This window comes from Perissodus microlepis, chromosome 20 (genome assembly GCF_051167445.1).
Source record: "Perissodus microlepis isolate ML-2025 ecotype Zambia chromosome 20, ASM5116744v1, whole genome shotgun sequence".
In the NCBI taxonomy this organism is placed as follows: Eukaryota; Metazoa; Chordata; class Actinopteri; order Cichliformes; family Cichlidae; genus Perissodus; species Perissodus microlepis.
Genome location: NC_140480.1, coordinates 13,520,236 through 13,535,634, shown reverse-complemented (window position 1 = coordinate 13,535,634; position 15,399 = coordinate 13,520,236). Strand labels below are relative to the sequence as shown.

At 42.0% G+C, this 15,399-nt stretch overlaps 1 protein-coding gene across 3 annotated transcripts in view; it reads right to left on the bottom strand.

Annotated features, from left to right (window-relative positions):
- The window catches only part of LOC146364258 (plexin-A1-like), a 309,896-nt gene that overhangs the window by 145,666 nt on the left and 148,831 nt on the right, over positions 1-15,399 (bottom strand). For all 3 annotated transcript variants that reach the window (XM_084916148.1, XM_084916150.1, XM_084916149.1), the window contains exons 5-8: positions 6,837-6,937; positions 4,230-4,353; positions 3,760-3,913; positions 288-387 (exon numbers count right to left, since the gene is read on the bottom strand). In XM_084916148.1, coding sequence (XP_084772274.1) covers positions 288-387; positions 3,760-3,913; positions 4,230-4,353; positions 6,837-6,937 — 479 coding nt within the window. The remainder of the gene's footprint in view (positions 1-287; positions 388-3,759; positions 3,914-4,229; positions 4,354-6,836; positions 6,938-15,399) is intronic.

Here is a 15,399-nt window from a genome sequence, read left to right as displayed (position 1 = left end):
ACACAGGCCAGGACCATCTGGCACCCAGCAATCTGAATTCTGTATTTCTGGACAGGTTCTGAACCAGCAACATTCAAAAAGCACTGTCAATCAGTAAAGAAATATGCATTTTTCCCTAGCAACCAACATCCAATATGGATGACAACTCTTGAGCAATGAATGATGTCATTGAGAAACCTCAATAGCTATTTAAAAGAGTGTTAAAGCAATTTAACAGAGAAACTAAACATAAACTGATATTTTTCTCCTTTCTCCCCATCCTACTTAGCAACAAGCTCTCAACTTACGATTGGTGGACGCTGCAGTTGTAGAAGACAAAATCCACACTGGCAAACTTCTTCCCAGTTTCCTTCGACTTTAGATACAACTTTATTATGCGTCGGTCACCTACAAAGTCAAACATAACAAACACATTGTGTTTTATTAGTGTTTTTCTTTACAAAGAATGTCAAGTGGCAAAGACGAGTAAAACCCACTGCATAATAACCGATCCAAATAAATGAATCCACATTCTTTAAATATTACGAAGGTGTGCATTAACGTTTAAAGATCTGTGGAGCTTTACAGGCACAAACTCAACAACAGTGTTTTACATTTTAGTTCTTTGAACAGCATCAAAAGGTACTCTTTCATACAACAACACTGGTATCATCACACTAAGAGTAGCAATGCATTGTACTGGTAAATTTGAATTATTAACGCCTTTTCTGCAATCTTCACATCAGTGGGCGTGATTGGACCCTCTGCTGAGACAGTTCTGACCTCCCAGCCTTTATGTATGACACCCTACTCTATACTCCACTCTATATTTCCATAGTCCATCTATAACAGTTCGTATATGGAAAATGTTTCATGACCCCAGGATCAACCTGGTCCTAGTCAATGTATACGCTTTCACTGTTCCTGTAAATCTGCAGTTTTGGAGACAGCACTTCTGCTGGAGAGTAAAAAGAGCTCTGAGCAAAATCTATTCATTAGAGTTACTCAGTGGCAAAAACACTTACAGCTGTCTATATACATTCATGGGCTTTCAGCGGTATGTTTATAAATGTGCTCATTCTAATTTTGATAATCGAGAAGCAATGGGTGAAGCCGAAGAGAAAAATGTCTTGTGTCTCACACAGCTGAATAAACTGTCAAATTAAGCAAACAATTCATATTTAGCATCGAGCAAAACTGTTCAGCTGAAAAGCCCGTCATCGTCTCCCCAAACAAAAGTTTGTTAGAGGGCTGAAATGTACAAATGCAAAAAGTGACACTGTGTGATCTAATAATGTATGTCCATCTGAAAGCAGGACTAAATTACTGCAGCAGATTTGAGAAAGCTTCACACAGTGTACATGACTAAAATCCTGATATCATTTTTCTGGTCAAAACTGGTTACCATTCGACCGCAAGAACTGAACTATAGATGGACAGATGTTGATATTGCTTTCATGGAGGTCTAGTCAGACCATTTCTTAGAAAGTGATAAATATAGATCAGACTATTGCAATGAAGAAATTAAAAACATATCTTCATATAATAATAATAATAATAATAATGGATTGCATTTATATAGCGCTTTTCGAGACCCTCAAAGCGCTTTACAATTCCACTATTCATTCACTCTCACATTCACACACTGGTGGAGGCAAGCTACAGTTGTAGCCACAGCTGCCCTGGGGCAGACTGACAGAAGCGAGGCTGCCATATCGCGCCATTGGCCCCTCTGGCCAACACCAGTAGGCGAAGTGTCTTGCCCAAGGACACAACGACCGAGACTGTCCGAGCCGGGGCTGGAACCGGCAACCTTCCGATTACAAGACGAACTGCCAACTCTTGAGTCACGATCGCCCCACAATATCTTTCTAATATAGCTTTTCTAAAACAAGGACAACTAATCTGGTTAATGCATGGCTATGAATAGATGGCCACACCTCTTCTAGACTAGTATTACCGGACCAATACTTTAAAGACTGTCTCATTTGTTGCACTGTGAAGTTAATTTGTCAGACTGCTACTGTACATGCGTTGGCTTTCTACCTATGATGTTAGCATCACACATCCAGAGATGCAACTGCTTCAGAGCAGATCAGTACAAATGGCGGAGGGCTTTCTCTTCGGTGGCCTCAGAATCTCATCTCTGCTTTTCGTGGATGATGTGGTTCTGTTGGCTTCATCAGGCGATGGCCTCCAGCTCGCACTGGAACAGTTCGCAGCCGAGTGTGAAGCAGCGGGAATGAGGATCAGCACCTTCAAATCTGAGGCCATGGTTCTCAGCCGGAAAAGGGTGGAGTGCCCACTCCGGGTCAGGGATGAGTTCCTCCCCCAAGTGGATGAGTTCAAGTATCTCGGGGTCTTGTTCGCGAGTGATGGGAGCCGGAGATCGACAGACGGATTGGTGCTGCGGCCGCAGTGATGCGGACGCTGCACCGGTCCATTGTGGTGAAGAGGGAGCTGAGTGTAAAAGCGAAGCTCTCAATTTACCGGTTGATCTACGTCCCTACCTTCACCTATGGCCACGAGCTGTGGGTAGTGACCGAAAGAACGACAACACGGATACAAGCGGTGGAAATGAGCTTCCTCCAAAGGGTGGCTGGCCTCTCCCTTAGAGATAGGGTGAGAAGTTCAGCCATCTGGGTGGGGCTCAGAGTAGAGCCGCTGCTCCTCCAAATCGAAAGGAGCCAGCTGAGGTGGTTCGGGCATCTGACAAGGATGCCTCCTGGGCACCTCCTGGGTGAGGTGTTCTGGGCATGTCCCACTGAGGCCCCGGGGCAGACCCAGGACATGCTGGAGAGATTATATCTCTTGGCTGGCCTGGGAACGCCTTGGTGTTCCCCCGGATAAGCTGGAGGAGGTGGCTGGGGAGAGGGAGGTCTGGGCTTCTCTGCTTAGGCTGCTGCCCCTGTGACCCAGCCCCGGATAAAGCGGAAGAAGATGGATGGATGGCATTTTTTCATCTCATTGTTTCTGTTCAGAATATTGTATTTAATTCTACACTTACTGATAAAAAAAATATTGATAAAAAAGCTTTTTTTTAATAGAGTAAAACCTTTCGCTTGGAAGGATGTCCAGGATACATTTGTTAAACGTTAAGCCAAGAGCTTCTTACACGGGCATTTTATTACTATGAATCACGTACGTAGCCTCAGAATAGTTTAACACAGTTGTAACCCAAGCTAACAGGAGCTAGTGTCAAAATAGTAGCAGTTTTTGAATTTGCTAGCTTACAGTATATGGTTGGCTGTAAGAGGAGGAGGTCGTGAATGTTGCTGTCACCACTGAGGGACAAAAAACTTTAAGACTTTAAGGGTGTCCTGGCACCAAAGCATCCTTTTGTTAAGGCCTGTGTTTTGTTTTTTATGTTTCAAATGCAAGTGCTGTATTTTCATGATGCAGTTTGCTGAAAAGGTAAGAAATGTGACAACTAGGTCTGTTTTTCATCTGAATAAAAGCCTTTTTTGTGTTGCTGCCCAGATTCTGAGTCAAAGTACATCAGTGGAAGAAAAAAAACCCTAAGGCAGCTACTCCCAGCTGGCATTTTCCATTACAAAAAAAAATAGCTGGACTCAGACACCAGTAATGAATCTACTTTTAAAAAGTTCTCAGTTTTCTTCATGTGATAATTATGATATGAAATGACATTTCTTTTTCACTTTAACAGATAAATAAGATTATTGTTTAAATGATCTGGGCTTTCATTTTGAAAGCAAAAGCCAGACATTTGTGAAGTCAACGTTAACTCCAACATCATATCTTTTCTGACTTATTGTCTACCTTGGTCTCGCGTGATGGGGGCGATTTCTTTCGTCGAAGGAGACAGGCAATAGATGCGTCCACTGTAGATGCGCCCTTCCGTTTCTACGTAGTCCTCAAAGGAGCAGTTCACTCCAGCAGAAAGACTCGGCACATTCTGTGTCTGAAGCACAAGCTAGTGAGAAAAAAAGACCGAAAGCAGAAAGATGAGACACAGCAGAAATTTAAATCAATACACTTCATTAGTAATGGCCCAAAGCAGAAAATGCTGCTCAGACGTGTGGCTCAAAACGCACTTTTCAGCTCATACTCAAAATGACTGTTAGCTACCACACAAAACAAGCTTTATTTAGTCTCATTTCACATCTGCCTTATTCATTTTTCCAGCCATTAATCTTTACCCCACTCGTCTTATAAAGGACCACGTACAAATTCACGAAGCTCCTATAGAGTAGCTGAACAGATACACAAGGTCAGACAGCGCGCTGTACCTGCACTTCTGACATGGTGACGGAGACGGTGTCTGGCTGGATGGAAAGTCGGACACACTGTTCGACTCTGGTGGTGAAACGCTGAGGCTCTTCTGCTCGTTTGCAGCGATCCTTCCTCGAACATCTAGAGAAAAAAAATATGCTCACATAAGCAATAAATGAGCAATAAATACCTGTGTTGTACATGAAATCCACACTAGTCCTGATTCCTTGTTGTGCTTGTATATGTAGAGTACATTTTACTAAGTATCACAGCTAAAGGCATTTGGTCCAAATGTGGCTTTTAAGCACTTCTCAGTTGGGAAGAGAAAAAACAGCGAGATCACTGATTTATTGGATAACCCACAGGATGCTGAGTTTCAGACACCGACTCTGTTCATTAGTGAGTGCATAGATGCATGGAAATTAGAAGTAAATTGCAAAGGTGCATATAAACAACCTATGCAGTTACAATTTTAACACAGGAGAAACAGGAGTATGCGTTAATAACATGACAACCACACATTCAGCACTTTCTTAATAGCAACAGAACCATAGTGTGGTCATCAGTATGCCTATTTGTACTTATAAAGCAAGCATTGAGTTTATCAGAGCTATAGTTTAGCAAAGTCTACGAGGACTGATTACCGTGAAGACTGACCATGCACAAGAGTCAAACATAAAGTCCAAAAGAGCAATAAACACGTAGAGCAAGGCATTAGTTCGGGCAGAGCACTGAATGTACTTGCATTCACTGACTGGCACCAGCTGCTCATTCATGCTTCACCATCAGCGGCTCATTCATCAGCTGCTTGGCTACCAGCTGACCAGAAATTCCCAATCATATTAACACTGGTGTACATGCTGTCCTTTACAACTTAACACTTCTCACTGTTGCTCTGCTGAAACCTGGATGTCAGATGTGGCACATTTTTTTTTTTTTTTGGTTGTTTTTTCACCCCAGCGTCCTCCTTATGTGCTAAACATTTGGTAATGTTGCCTTAATTAAGCTTTAATGTCGAATTACTGCACGTATTTGTGAAGGGGAATTGGATCTCCCAACCGAATCCTCGCTGCCTTTTGCATTCTTTTAGTGCTCTCTTAGAGAGCAGAACCTTTTCCACTAAATCAAACAATATAATTAGCTATAAATGGTCAATTCCTATATGCAAGTGTTTCCGACCAAATTAGCAGAACAAGTTTTTAGAAAGTGGCTACTGAAGAGAAAAGGCCAATTTCCTTGGGCTGCAATTATATCCTCAGAAAATGAGTTTAATATTGAAGCTAATGTAGGCTGTGGGGGGCCAGTTTGAGGATGCTGGAATCTAAAGGTCTGTTTTTGACTAGCCAGGTGGGGAAAGGTGAGAAAGTAGTCAGATTTTGACTTCCTTTGCCAGATGTACAGATACTTACAACACCAGGAGTGAATGGAAGGAGAGACTCTTCAAAGCTACAATAACTTTTTCCTTCAACACATTATAGACTGTTCAAAAAATATTAAAGGGACACATTTAATCAAGAGTTTAGCATCAAGTCAATTAAATTTCTGGGATATTGATCTGGTCAGTTAAGTAGACGAGAGGGTTGCTAATCAGTTTCAGCTGCTTTGGTGTTAATTTCATTAACACCAACGCAGCAGCAAAATGAGACAACCCCCAAAACAGGAACGCTTTCAAAGTAGATACCACCGACATTCTTCCTTCCTCATCTCACTAGGGTCAGTGTTAGTACTGGTAGTGTGAGGTGATACCTGGACCTTACAGAGGATGCACAGGTAGTCCAACTCCTCCAGGATGGCACATCAATACATGGCATTGCCAGGAGGTTTGCTGTGTCTCCCAGCACAGTGTCAAGATTGTGGAGGAGACTCCACAAGACAGACAGTTAATCTAGGAGAGCTGGGCAGGACCGTAGAAGATCCTTAACCCATCAGCAGGACCAGTGTCTGCTCCTTTGTGCAAGGAGGAACAGGATGAGCACTGCCAAGGCTCTAAAAATGACCTCTAATAGGACACTGGTGTGAAAGTCTCTGACCAAACAATCAGAAACAGACTTCATGAGGGTGGCCTGAGGGCCCCACATCCTCTATTGGGCCCTGTGCTGTTCACAGATGAGAGCAGGTTCACCCTGAGCACATGTGACAGACGTGACAGGGTCTGGAGAATGTTGTAATTTGTAATATTGTTCAGTATTTACCATTACCTGTAGGTTGATAACATACTCCCCACCGAGATCTGATGTGCTTTCAAAGTGTTGCTTTATAGTAAAATAGTAAAATGAGAGCATTCAGACCATGTTTATGAATAAGTCACAGGTCTAAGCCTCAGTGTAGGTGACACTGAGTGACACATTTTTGTCAATTATTGATCCAAGAAAAACAGATACACTTATCTAAATACAATTTTCAAAAGAAAGTCATTATATAAGGTGTTAAATCACGGCATTTGTTGTGTTAGAACACACTGACAAATGCAGTGCCAAAACAGGTTCACATAATGTGGTTACCATGAGCATAAACAGGCAGAACTCACAACTCTGTTGAAGTGACAGACTGTAATTAAGTGCAGAACACCCACTGAGCAACCACCGGAACAACTACATACGACGCAGTAAAGAGTATGCACTTACACATTATGCAGCACACACCAGCCACAGTGAGGGTCTCCTGATCCCAGACAGGCTCCACAGGAAGTGTACTGCTCACAGCTCTCCACTGGTACACGGGTGACCTAGGAAGAAGAAGAAAAAAAACCACGCACATAAGCACGCATTCGGCAAACACACTTGGTTAAAGCTGCACAGAAACCCTGTTTACACCACCTTCAAACAGCTTGTACTATATAGGGTTGGTATAAACAGGATCTACTGGAGGTGTCCTGCGTCTGGAACATGAGATTAAAGGAACAAGCCCACTGTGACTATCACAGATAAACAGCTCTGAAAGTGCTGCTTACAACTCCATACTGCTGCATATAAAGGTAGCTAGAGGGAGAAAAGTAGAGGTCTACAAACATGTAAACACACCCTCTGAAGAACTTATCTCTGTAATACATATACTCTGTGCTGCCCACAGTTCTGATGCAAGCAAACAATTTGTGTATTTTTAGGCATTGATAATTTCTCCTTGTCTCGTGCCGAAGAATAAAACTCGGTTGCAATTTATTCAAAGCAAAAAGATCTATGAGCACTGCGCAGATTGTATGCATCAAAAATCAGCTTAGCCCCTCAGGATTAGAGGTGCTAATCTGATCATCAAGATCAGATTCACACTCCCCATAAAGACTGCTGTTCAGCCTATGATGACGAGCTATAACTAGACACATATAGCAAGTTTAGGCACATTGCTTTGTGCAATCGTCAGTGTAGTCATTGTTTGGTTGGGTAGTGGATTCAAGGATCAATACTGGATGGATTGTTGTGGAATTTGACGCTAAAGGATCGAAATCAACCTGCCGATGTGGCAATCTCATAAGAATTCCTCTAGTCCGACCAACAGTTTCATTTTTTTGGCTTCAATTAGGATTATCTCAGCTAAAAATATTTGAAATTGCCAGTTTCATATAGGGTGCACTAGGTACTCGCCTGCCTACAGTTGCTGTGCAAGCACTTTGCAAACCACATCCACCCCACCCTTCCTTATCATACTGTATCTAATTCAATCAAGGTTGTATGACACATGTTGCCACTGCTCTAGAAGGGCAGTGAGGTGGGCCTTTCCTGCATTATGCTCTTTCCTATCTGGGTATGGAAAGGCAGGAAAGTCCCAGAATAAAAAAACAAGCAGGTTTTATATTTTCTGAGTCCGCTAGGGTCCGCTTGGGTCCTTGTGATGTAAATTTCAAGATCAGACAGTGAATGCGAGGTCCACGCACACATCCGCAGAGAATTCACCTTACAATGCACCAACTATGCATACGTCCAGGCAGCAGACTTCAAAGAAGTGCAACGGTAATGACTACTCGGTCATCGGGTCTCTAGCTGTCCGTGTCTGCAGCTGAGTATAATCCAGGCTTCATTCCACCAAATATGAATTACTGCAGTAGAGAGCAATCCTCTTTTGGCTATAGTGCTCTAGACTTAAATGGGAGGTACAGAGTTTTAGTGTGTTTAAAGCAAAGAAGCAATCATGGTGAATTAGTGTAGGTTGCAGCCTTTTTTTGCCTTGACCCACATTAAGTCTGTCTGTCTTTGTCTTTACTATGTTAATTTTGATGATTCTTTTCTTATTGAGTCCCTTACAACTCTCCCAAACTAATGGGTGTACATTCAAAATTAGCTAGAGTAAAGCTGTAAGTCCTTTTCTGCAGCTACATTTTTATTAGGCTGTCTGTCACTTACTCCAAAAACGACATAAACCAGCTTTGTGCAGCACTCCAGTGAAAAATAAGCAATAACCAAATGCATGATACTGTGGTACTGTACTTAACACCATTAAGATAAACATCGAGGATTACTCCTTTTGTCTCCTAAATCTGTCCTAGCTGCCATTTGTTTCTCTGCATGACTGCACTAAGATGAAACTTGATGTCTTGCATAGGAACTGGGGAACCTCTCTATCAACAAGGACATCAAACAACATTGTCCAAATGTATCAGTCTCTTAAAGCGCAACTGAAGATGTATCTGAACATCAGGCCACGGTGAAACTTGCAGAAATTAGCATTGAGAAGTCAACAGATGGCTGCAATTATTATTGAACATGCATGTTGTATACTGCTGCCTTCACCATCTGTTTGCAAGATAGTCGGGAAGGACAAGTTACACTGGATTATACCCAAAGTGTAGAAGAAGTTGACTAATTATCCCTTGCAAAATGCTTTAATCACACCTGTGCACATTCAGGTTTAATCTTTTTCTTTTATAAATCCGTAATCTGCAGCGTATCGGAATCTGTGTATTTTATCTGAACTTACTGGATGCTGTTTGGCAGTGACAGGTAGATTGGCAGGCAGGAAACTGCCTCAGGCAAGCACACACACAAGCACACGCCAGTGAGAAAGTTACTCTCTGGACTAAATTGAGAGTTTGAGACAAGTTTTCTGGGGCAGTTGTTAAATTCTTAAATACATCACTGACCACCCAGGATGCATTCACACACGAGAACGTGCACGCACACCTCCTGCTTCCTCAGATAGGCGAGGTACGACATCAATAACACTGCAGAGGCAGGAGGCACACCAGGTGAGCTGGAAGGTGGTGAGGGTGAATTCTAATGGCAGCTGCAGACGCAGCAGTGGAAAAACTTTCAAAGAAGAAACCCTACCTTCACCGCACCGTTTTTCAACTTATTAACTTCAAATGTTGAATCATGCTCTTTCAATGTCTTATGCTTGAACAGCTGCCACATGATTGATCAGACATGATTGCATATGTTGGTTTTAATGTCAACATACTTTAAAAAAAAATCCCAATTTCCTGTACCCTCTGTTGCTCTGCTTACAGCACCTTCCGCTGCTCAAAATCTTCCCCATTCACATGATTCTCACCTCCCAAAGCAGCCTCTGATGGCCACCAGAAGAGCATTTGGGCAGGAGCTGCTCAAGTTGTAGATAGTATGGGGAAAACAGTGTGTCTGTCTCAACTTAACAGTGAACTCCATCTGCTTTGATGAACCCTACATGAGTGTCAGGTCTATCCTTTAATATTTTCATGGCTCAGTCATACTACAGTAAAAATGGGACGATAACCTCCTTGCAAACTGGAGAAAAAATCTGTGGTTGCCAGGTGACTGCACTGAATTTTTTCACATTTGGTGACCAACTGCGAGTATTTGAAGCAACCAACTGGTCACCCAGAGGTTCACCATACAACACCCTTCACCTCTGGGTGTTGTATGGTGGGCTTCACGCAGACTGGATTAAAGTATGATGGGAAACTCCGTTCCTTATATGAGCCAATTGCACATTACATCCCAAGACAGCTTTAATACAAACAGCAAATACCGCAACTAGAAGTCAGTAATCCCGGCATCTCTTGCGCGGTCTGTACATATCCTCCTCCTGTGTCACTCTAATGTACAGTTGGACACAATAGCTTATGGCAGATTCATAACATGGTAATAGTAACCTGTGCCTGGTAACTATTATAATGCTACCATTACAAGGCCCAGCCCCCTTACAGGACATCAAATAGCAGCAAATTGCAGTCATTACTTGCGCCTGGACAAATACCACGCTAGTAATACAGCCTATCTGATAAAGGGAGGACGGAAAGAAAAAACATGTCATGCTCAAGCACAATAGCCAGGGAGAGAAGTTTATTCAATGGGATTTTGTGATAGTGGGCCAGATGATGTATTCCATTGGAACAGTTCAATTATTGAGTTTTAGAAAACAGATAATGGGATGGGAAACGGGAGATGCTCAGCCAAAGACTCTTTGTCTTACTGAGGTGGCTGGGGAGCATTGGCGTGTGTGTGTGTGTGTGTGTGTGTATGTGTGTGTGTGTGAGCGAGACAGTACATAAGTGAGCACCACCTATTTATATTAAATATGGCATTTTCATCCGTGGCCTATTTGCTGCTGCCGAGGGGAAACACATTCATCTGTGGACAGTGGCGGGAGGTGAGGCTGGGGGGAGGACAGGGGAATTAGGAGAAGAGGTAGTGGAAGACAGAAAGAATGAGATCACGGAGGGAAAATGTCCATTTTAAACATTCATTTTAGTCTTCAAATGATAATGGACAGTGTTGAGGGGGGGGGGAATATCCCCAGCAGCATTCAGATGCTTTTTCTCTTTCTTTTTTGCCATGTTTCCAGAGTGGAGGGTAGACAGAGAGCAGAGCAGAGGAGATGACTGGGGGGAGAGTTTATTACAAATAAATAACTGCTACAAATGAGCCTCTCTCATTTGGGTCATGATAGAGAGCCTCTTAATTTTCCTAGTGGCAGATGAGAGGAAGGAGGAGGGTGGCGGTTGTGGGGTGGGGGAGGTGGATTAGATGGAGGAGGGTGGAAATGAGGAATACAGGGAAGGATAGATGAGAAAGACACACAAATGTAATTGCGACTGATGTTTCATTCCACATATGGGGCCCTTTTGGTCCCAAGCTAGCTGCCGCTATAGGCCTAGCTGTAATTGTCCCATCTGTATAATATGGCGAGGAATATAAGGCGCTATCGCTACACAATAGGCTGATGGATGAGCCCAATTCTAAGACTACTGCACAAATGCACACATGTTACCAGCAACTAAGTGCATGCAAATATGCTATCTGTGGTAATGTAAGCACGCTGAGGTGCAGTGTTTGAGTGTACAACTTCAAAACGCTGTTGTAAATTACACTTTAAATTATGTGCAAAGGATACACCGAAACGATGCTGGATGACTTATAAACGCACAAAAATAATGGACAGTCCGAATATCAGTTTCAGTAGTGCTTGTTTAAGAAAAAAAAAAAAAGTCTCATATCCATCCCCCTGTTCTCTGCATTTCTATCTTTCTGATATGCCCTCATCTGTCATGAATTTGGCTGGACAGACCAAAAACACACCAAATGAGGCCATAGATCACAAGTAGCCACTGCGAGACACAAACTTGGGCAGAAACAGGCAGAGAGAGGGGAACAATACAGAGCTTAGCAAGAAAACAAACTCTTGTAGAGTCAACCCTTTAAAAGTGCATTCTTCCTTGCATAAATTCACATAGTACTCACATTCCCAAGATGACAATAAAGGGAAACACTGGGTTGAGTCTGTGTTGAGACACTCAACACCCTACTGTTTGTACACCCTGTTTCCAGTATTTATGCTAATTAAGTTGATTATTTACTATTTGCAGTAGAGTGTTAGCATGTGCAAGATGAAAGAGATGAAAAGATCTATATAAATAAACCTATAAAACAAACATATTATTTTACATATATTGTCTTCTTAGCCACAGATATGCATGATTCATGGCACCAGAAATCTGCACGAGCAATGAAACTAAAATGATCTAGGATGGCCTCCTAAGTCCTTCTTGACTTCCTGTCTCTTTATCTCACGCTCTCAGTCACTGAGATTTTACAAATCAACTTCAGCCTGTTTCTTTTTTTTTAAACCCAAGTCACACTGTTGCTCCCAACCACATTAAGACTTCTCCATCGCTCTCCGTTTCACTGTCTGTCTCTTTGACTGTCTCACAAATCACATTCTGATCAGCCGATCAGTCATCTCTCTGCCTTCGCTGACAGACAGCAAGGATGTGTGCGCATCCGTGTTTGTGTGTCGGTGAGGAGAAAGATATGTCATCTGAAAAGATGCCAGTGCAATTTTTTTTTAATATGTAAATGCACGCCATCAAGTCTTTCAGAAATACAATTAAATTCAAGATTTCAAAAGTTCTCATTCATTTTTAAACGTTTTAGACATCAGTAGTGCCATCAGTGTTCAAAAGTCTTGAGCCACACCTCTTATCTTTATATTTTCCTTCCAAGGAGCTTGACTTTATTGCCATTTATATAGTGTTCTTGAGAAATAGGATTTCTGAAGGTCTTTCAAAGCTTTTTTATGGACATTTGCAGCTTATTCATTAATTTTAGTCCAGTCTTCATGCCTGAAAAATTTGAAAGTAACATTTTTTTGTTTGTTAAACCATTTAACTCTGGCCAATCAAACGTAAAAAAGGCCCCCAACTCACAGGATGAACTAGTGTTGAACCAGTTTTAAAGCACTTGTTTTTTTTACTAGCCGCCGGTCGCATAATTACATAAATTGTTCCCATTTCTTGATTTGAATCAATTACCAAACATAACACCGTTTGACAAGCACAAAATAGCTTTTTTTTTTGCAGCAACAAATTGATTTCAAAAACTTGCTAATAGCTAAAACCTTGGCATAACTCAGCACGGTGTGCATCACGTCCTTATAAAATGTGATTAAACGGGAAGGGTGTATTTCGAAAGAAGAAGCAGCAGGACTAAAATACTATCTACAGCAGATGAACAATGTCTGAAAGTCATGTCCTTGAGAAACAGGAGACCTGACATAAGGACCTGAGAGATATATCTGGCCCTTCAGTTGATCCATCTACCATTTGCTAAAGTCTTACCAGAAATGGTCTCCGTAGAAGGGTCGCTGTCAAGAAGCCATTCTTTCCCAAGGAAGGGAAACGGGGAGAAAAGAGTGAGATATGCTAAATTACACAAGAACTGGACTGAAAATGAGTGGAGGAGTGGAGGTCTTAACAGAGGTACAGCAGTAAGTGTCCACGGCCATCTGCAAAACATGGTGGAAGCTCTGTCGTGATGTGGGCTGCGTTTCAGCAAGTGGTGTTGGGGATCTTGCCAAAAGTGATGCCACTAGATTTGCAAAAAACTACCCTCACATTTTGATCCACCACACAATATCATCTGGAAAACATCTGATCAGCAATAGCTTCATTTTTCGGCATGACAATGATCCGAAACACGGTGCTAATGGAGTGAAAGCATACCTGGAAGACATATAATGGAACACTATGTCAGGGATTGGCCTCCCCAGAAGCCAGAACTTAACGTTAACGAATCAATGTTGAAGCTTCTTGAACTGAACAAAAGGCAGCCAACATCCAAGAACAAGAGCTTTGAATGACCTTTAAGAAGCCTGAAGAACTATTCATGAAGACTACTTAATTAAATGACAAGAAAGACTAAATACTACTTTCATACTGACTTTCAAACTCTTTAAAATACTGTATTTCCATGCATTTTCTCTTCTTTCGCACATATATAAAACAGGGTTTGGAGATTTCATTTTGATAGTGACGTGTACTTTCTAGTTTCTAGTTTCATTACATGTCCAACCTATAACATATCCAGTGGGCTTCGCGCAGACTGTTAATGAGCACAGGAGCAACCGCCATCAACACTTCAAGCAGCACTTCCTCTCCTGTTGTCAACTTTAGAAACAGTCTTTCAGAAAAGGCTGGAGACACTTTTTTTCAGCTGTATATGTGTGATGTGAAACCAATTATATGTCAAAAAAAGATTTTTTTAAAAAGGGTGTTTTTTAAAAGTTTATTCATGGATAAATCCTGAAGCAATTCATAGTTTAGTTGAAGCATTACACTTGAACTTGAGAGCCCAGCACGCCAGAAGGGCTTCGATGCCACACTCAGAGACAACATTTAAATAATATTCAGCATTAAAAAAATAAATAAACCTCCTTGTCACCAATTTCAATTCGCCCATGCAAACAAATGCAAAGGCATGCTCCAAAACTCAACTCAACCAATTAGCTGACAGGGCCAAGGGCATTTCTAGTAGATTTCTGTATCCTCATCTCATTATTTTTCCTGTACATGTCTTCAATAACACTTTTTTAGCCACTTCAAAGTTGGAAAAACACCAGGGAAAGTGTCATAAAAGAAGCACACAGCACTCTTTTCTGCATGACCTCCAAGTACAGTAAATGCTGAGTGAATTGAATATGAACCTTGTCTGATGTGGTGCCAGGGGTAGGGTTTCTGTACTGTGCAGTACAGTACAGCTCAGTACATTTCTGTACTGTAGCAAAATCGATACACGGAGGTACATCATTGGACCGTTATGCCACTGTCTGAGAGGCTTCGCAGGGGAAGGAGGGGGCGAGGCCATTCGCTGCTAACGTGCGACCTAATGAAGCTGTTTTACAAGCGCAGTGGCGTGACCTTGCCCTTTGAGTTCAATAGTGCAAATCTGGTCATGATGTTACTACATAGCAAAGATCAGAGACTGGGTGCTGTCTGCATCAATACTAGAAGTAGATCAAAAATCCTCAGGCTGTATTAGTCCGGCTGAAAATAAAAGAATAGCTCATTATCATGGGAATTAATGAAAAGGAAGCTGCACGTTAGAATCAGGGCGGATAATTATATGATAACTAAGTCCTTTGGTGCAAAGGTACAGTAGAAATCAATAGATTATGAGCCACTTAGTCACTTACTTTCAAGCAGTTAGGTGATGTCATCCATAGGGACACGCAGGGAAAAAGAAATATCTGTCTTGGTGACGTCATCAACAGAGGGTGATGACAGTATGAAAAATCTCCCTTTAGCGCACGGCTTTTATTAGATCAGAACAATTTGAACATGTAACGAGGAAACAACAGCAATGATAAAATTGATTTAGTGCCGCTGCTTGTTTTTATGAGCACAAAAATGATGCGATATCACTGAAAAGACAGAGACGGACCCAAAGCTGGAGGCAGACAAAGATACATGGAGTGAAAGAACACCGTGAGGCTGTGTGTGCG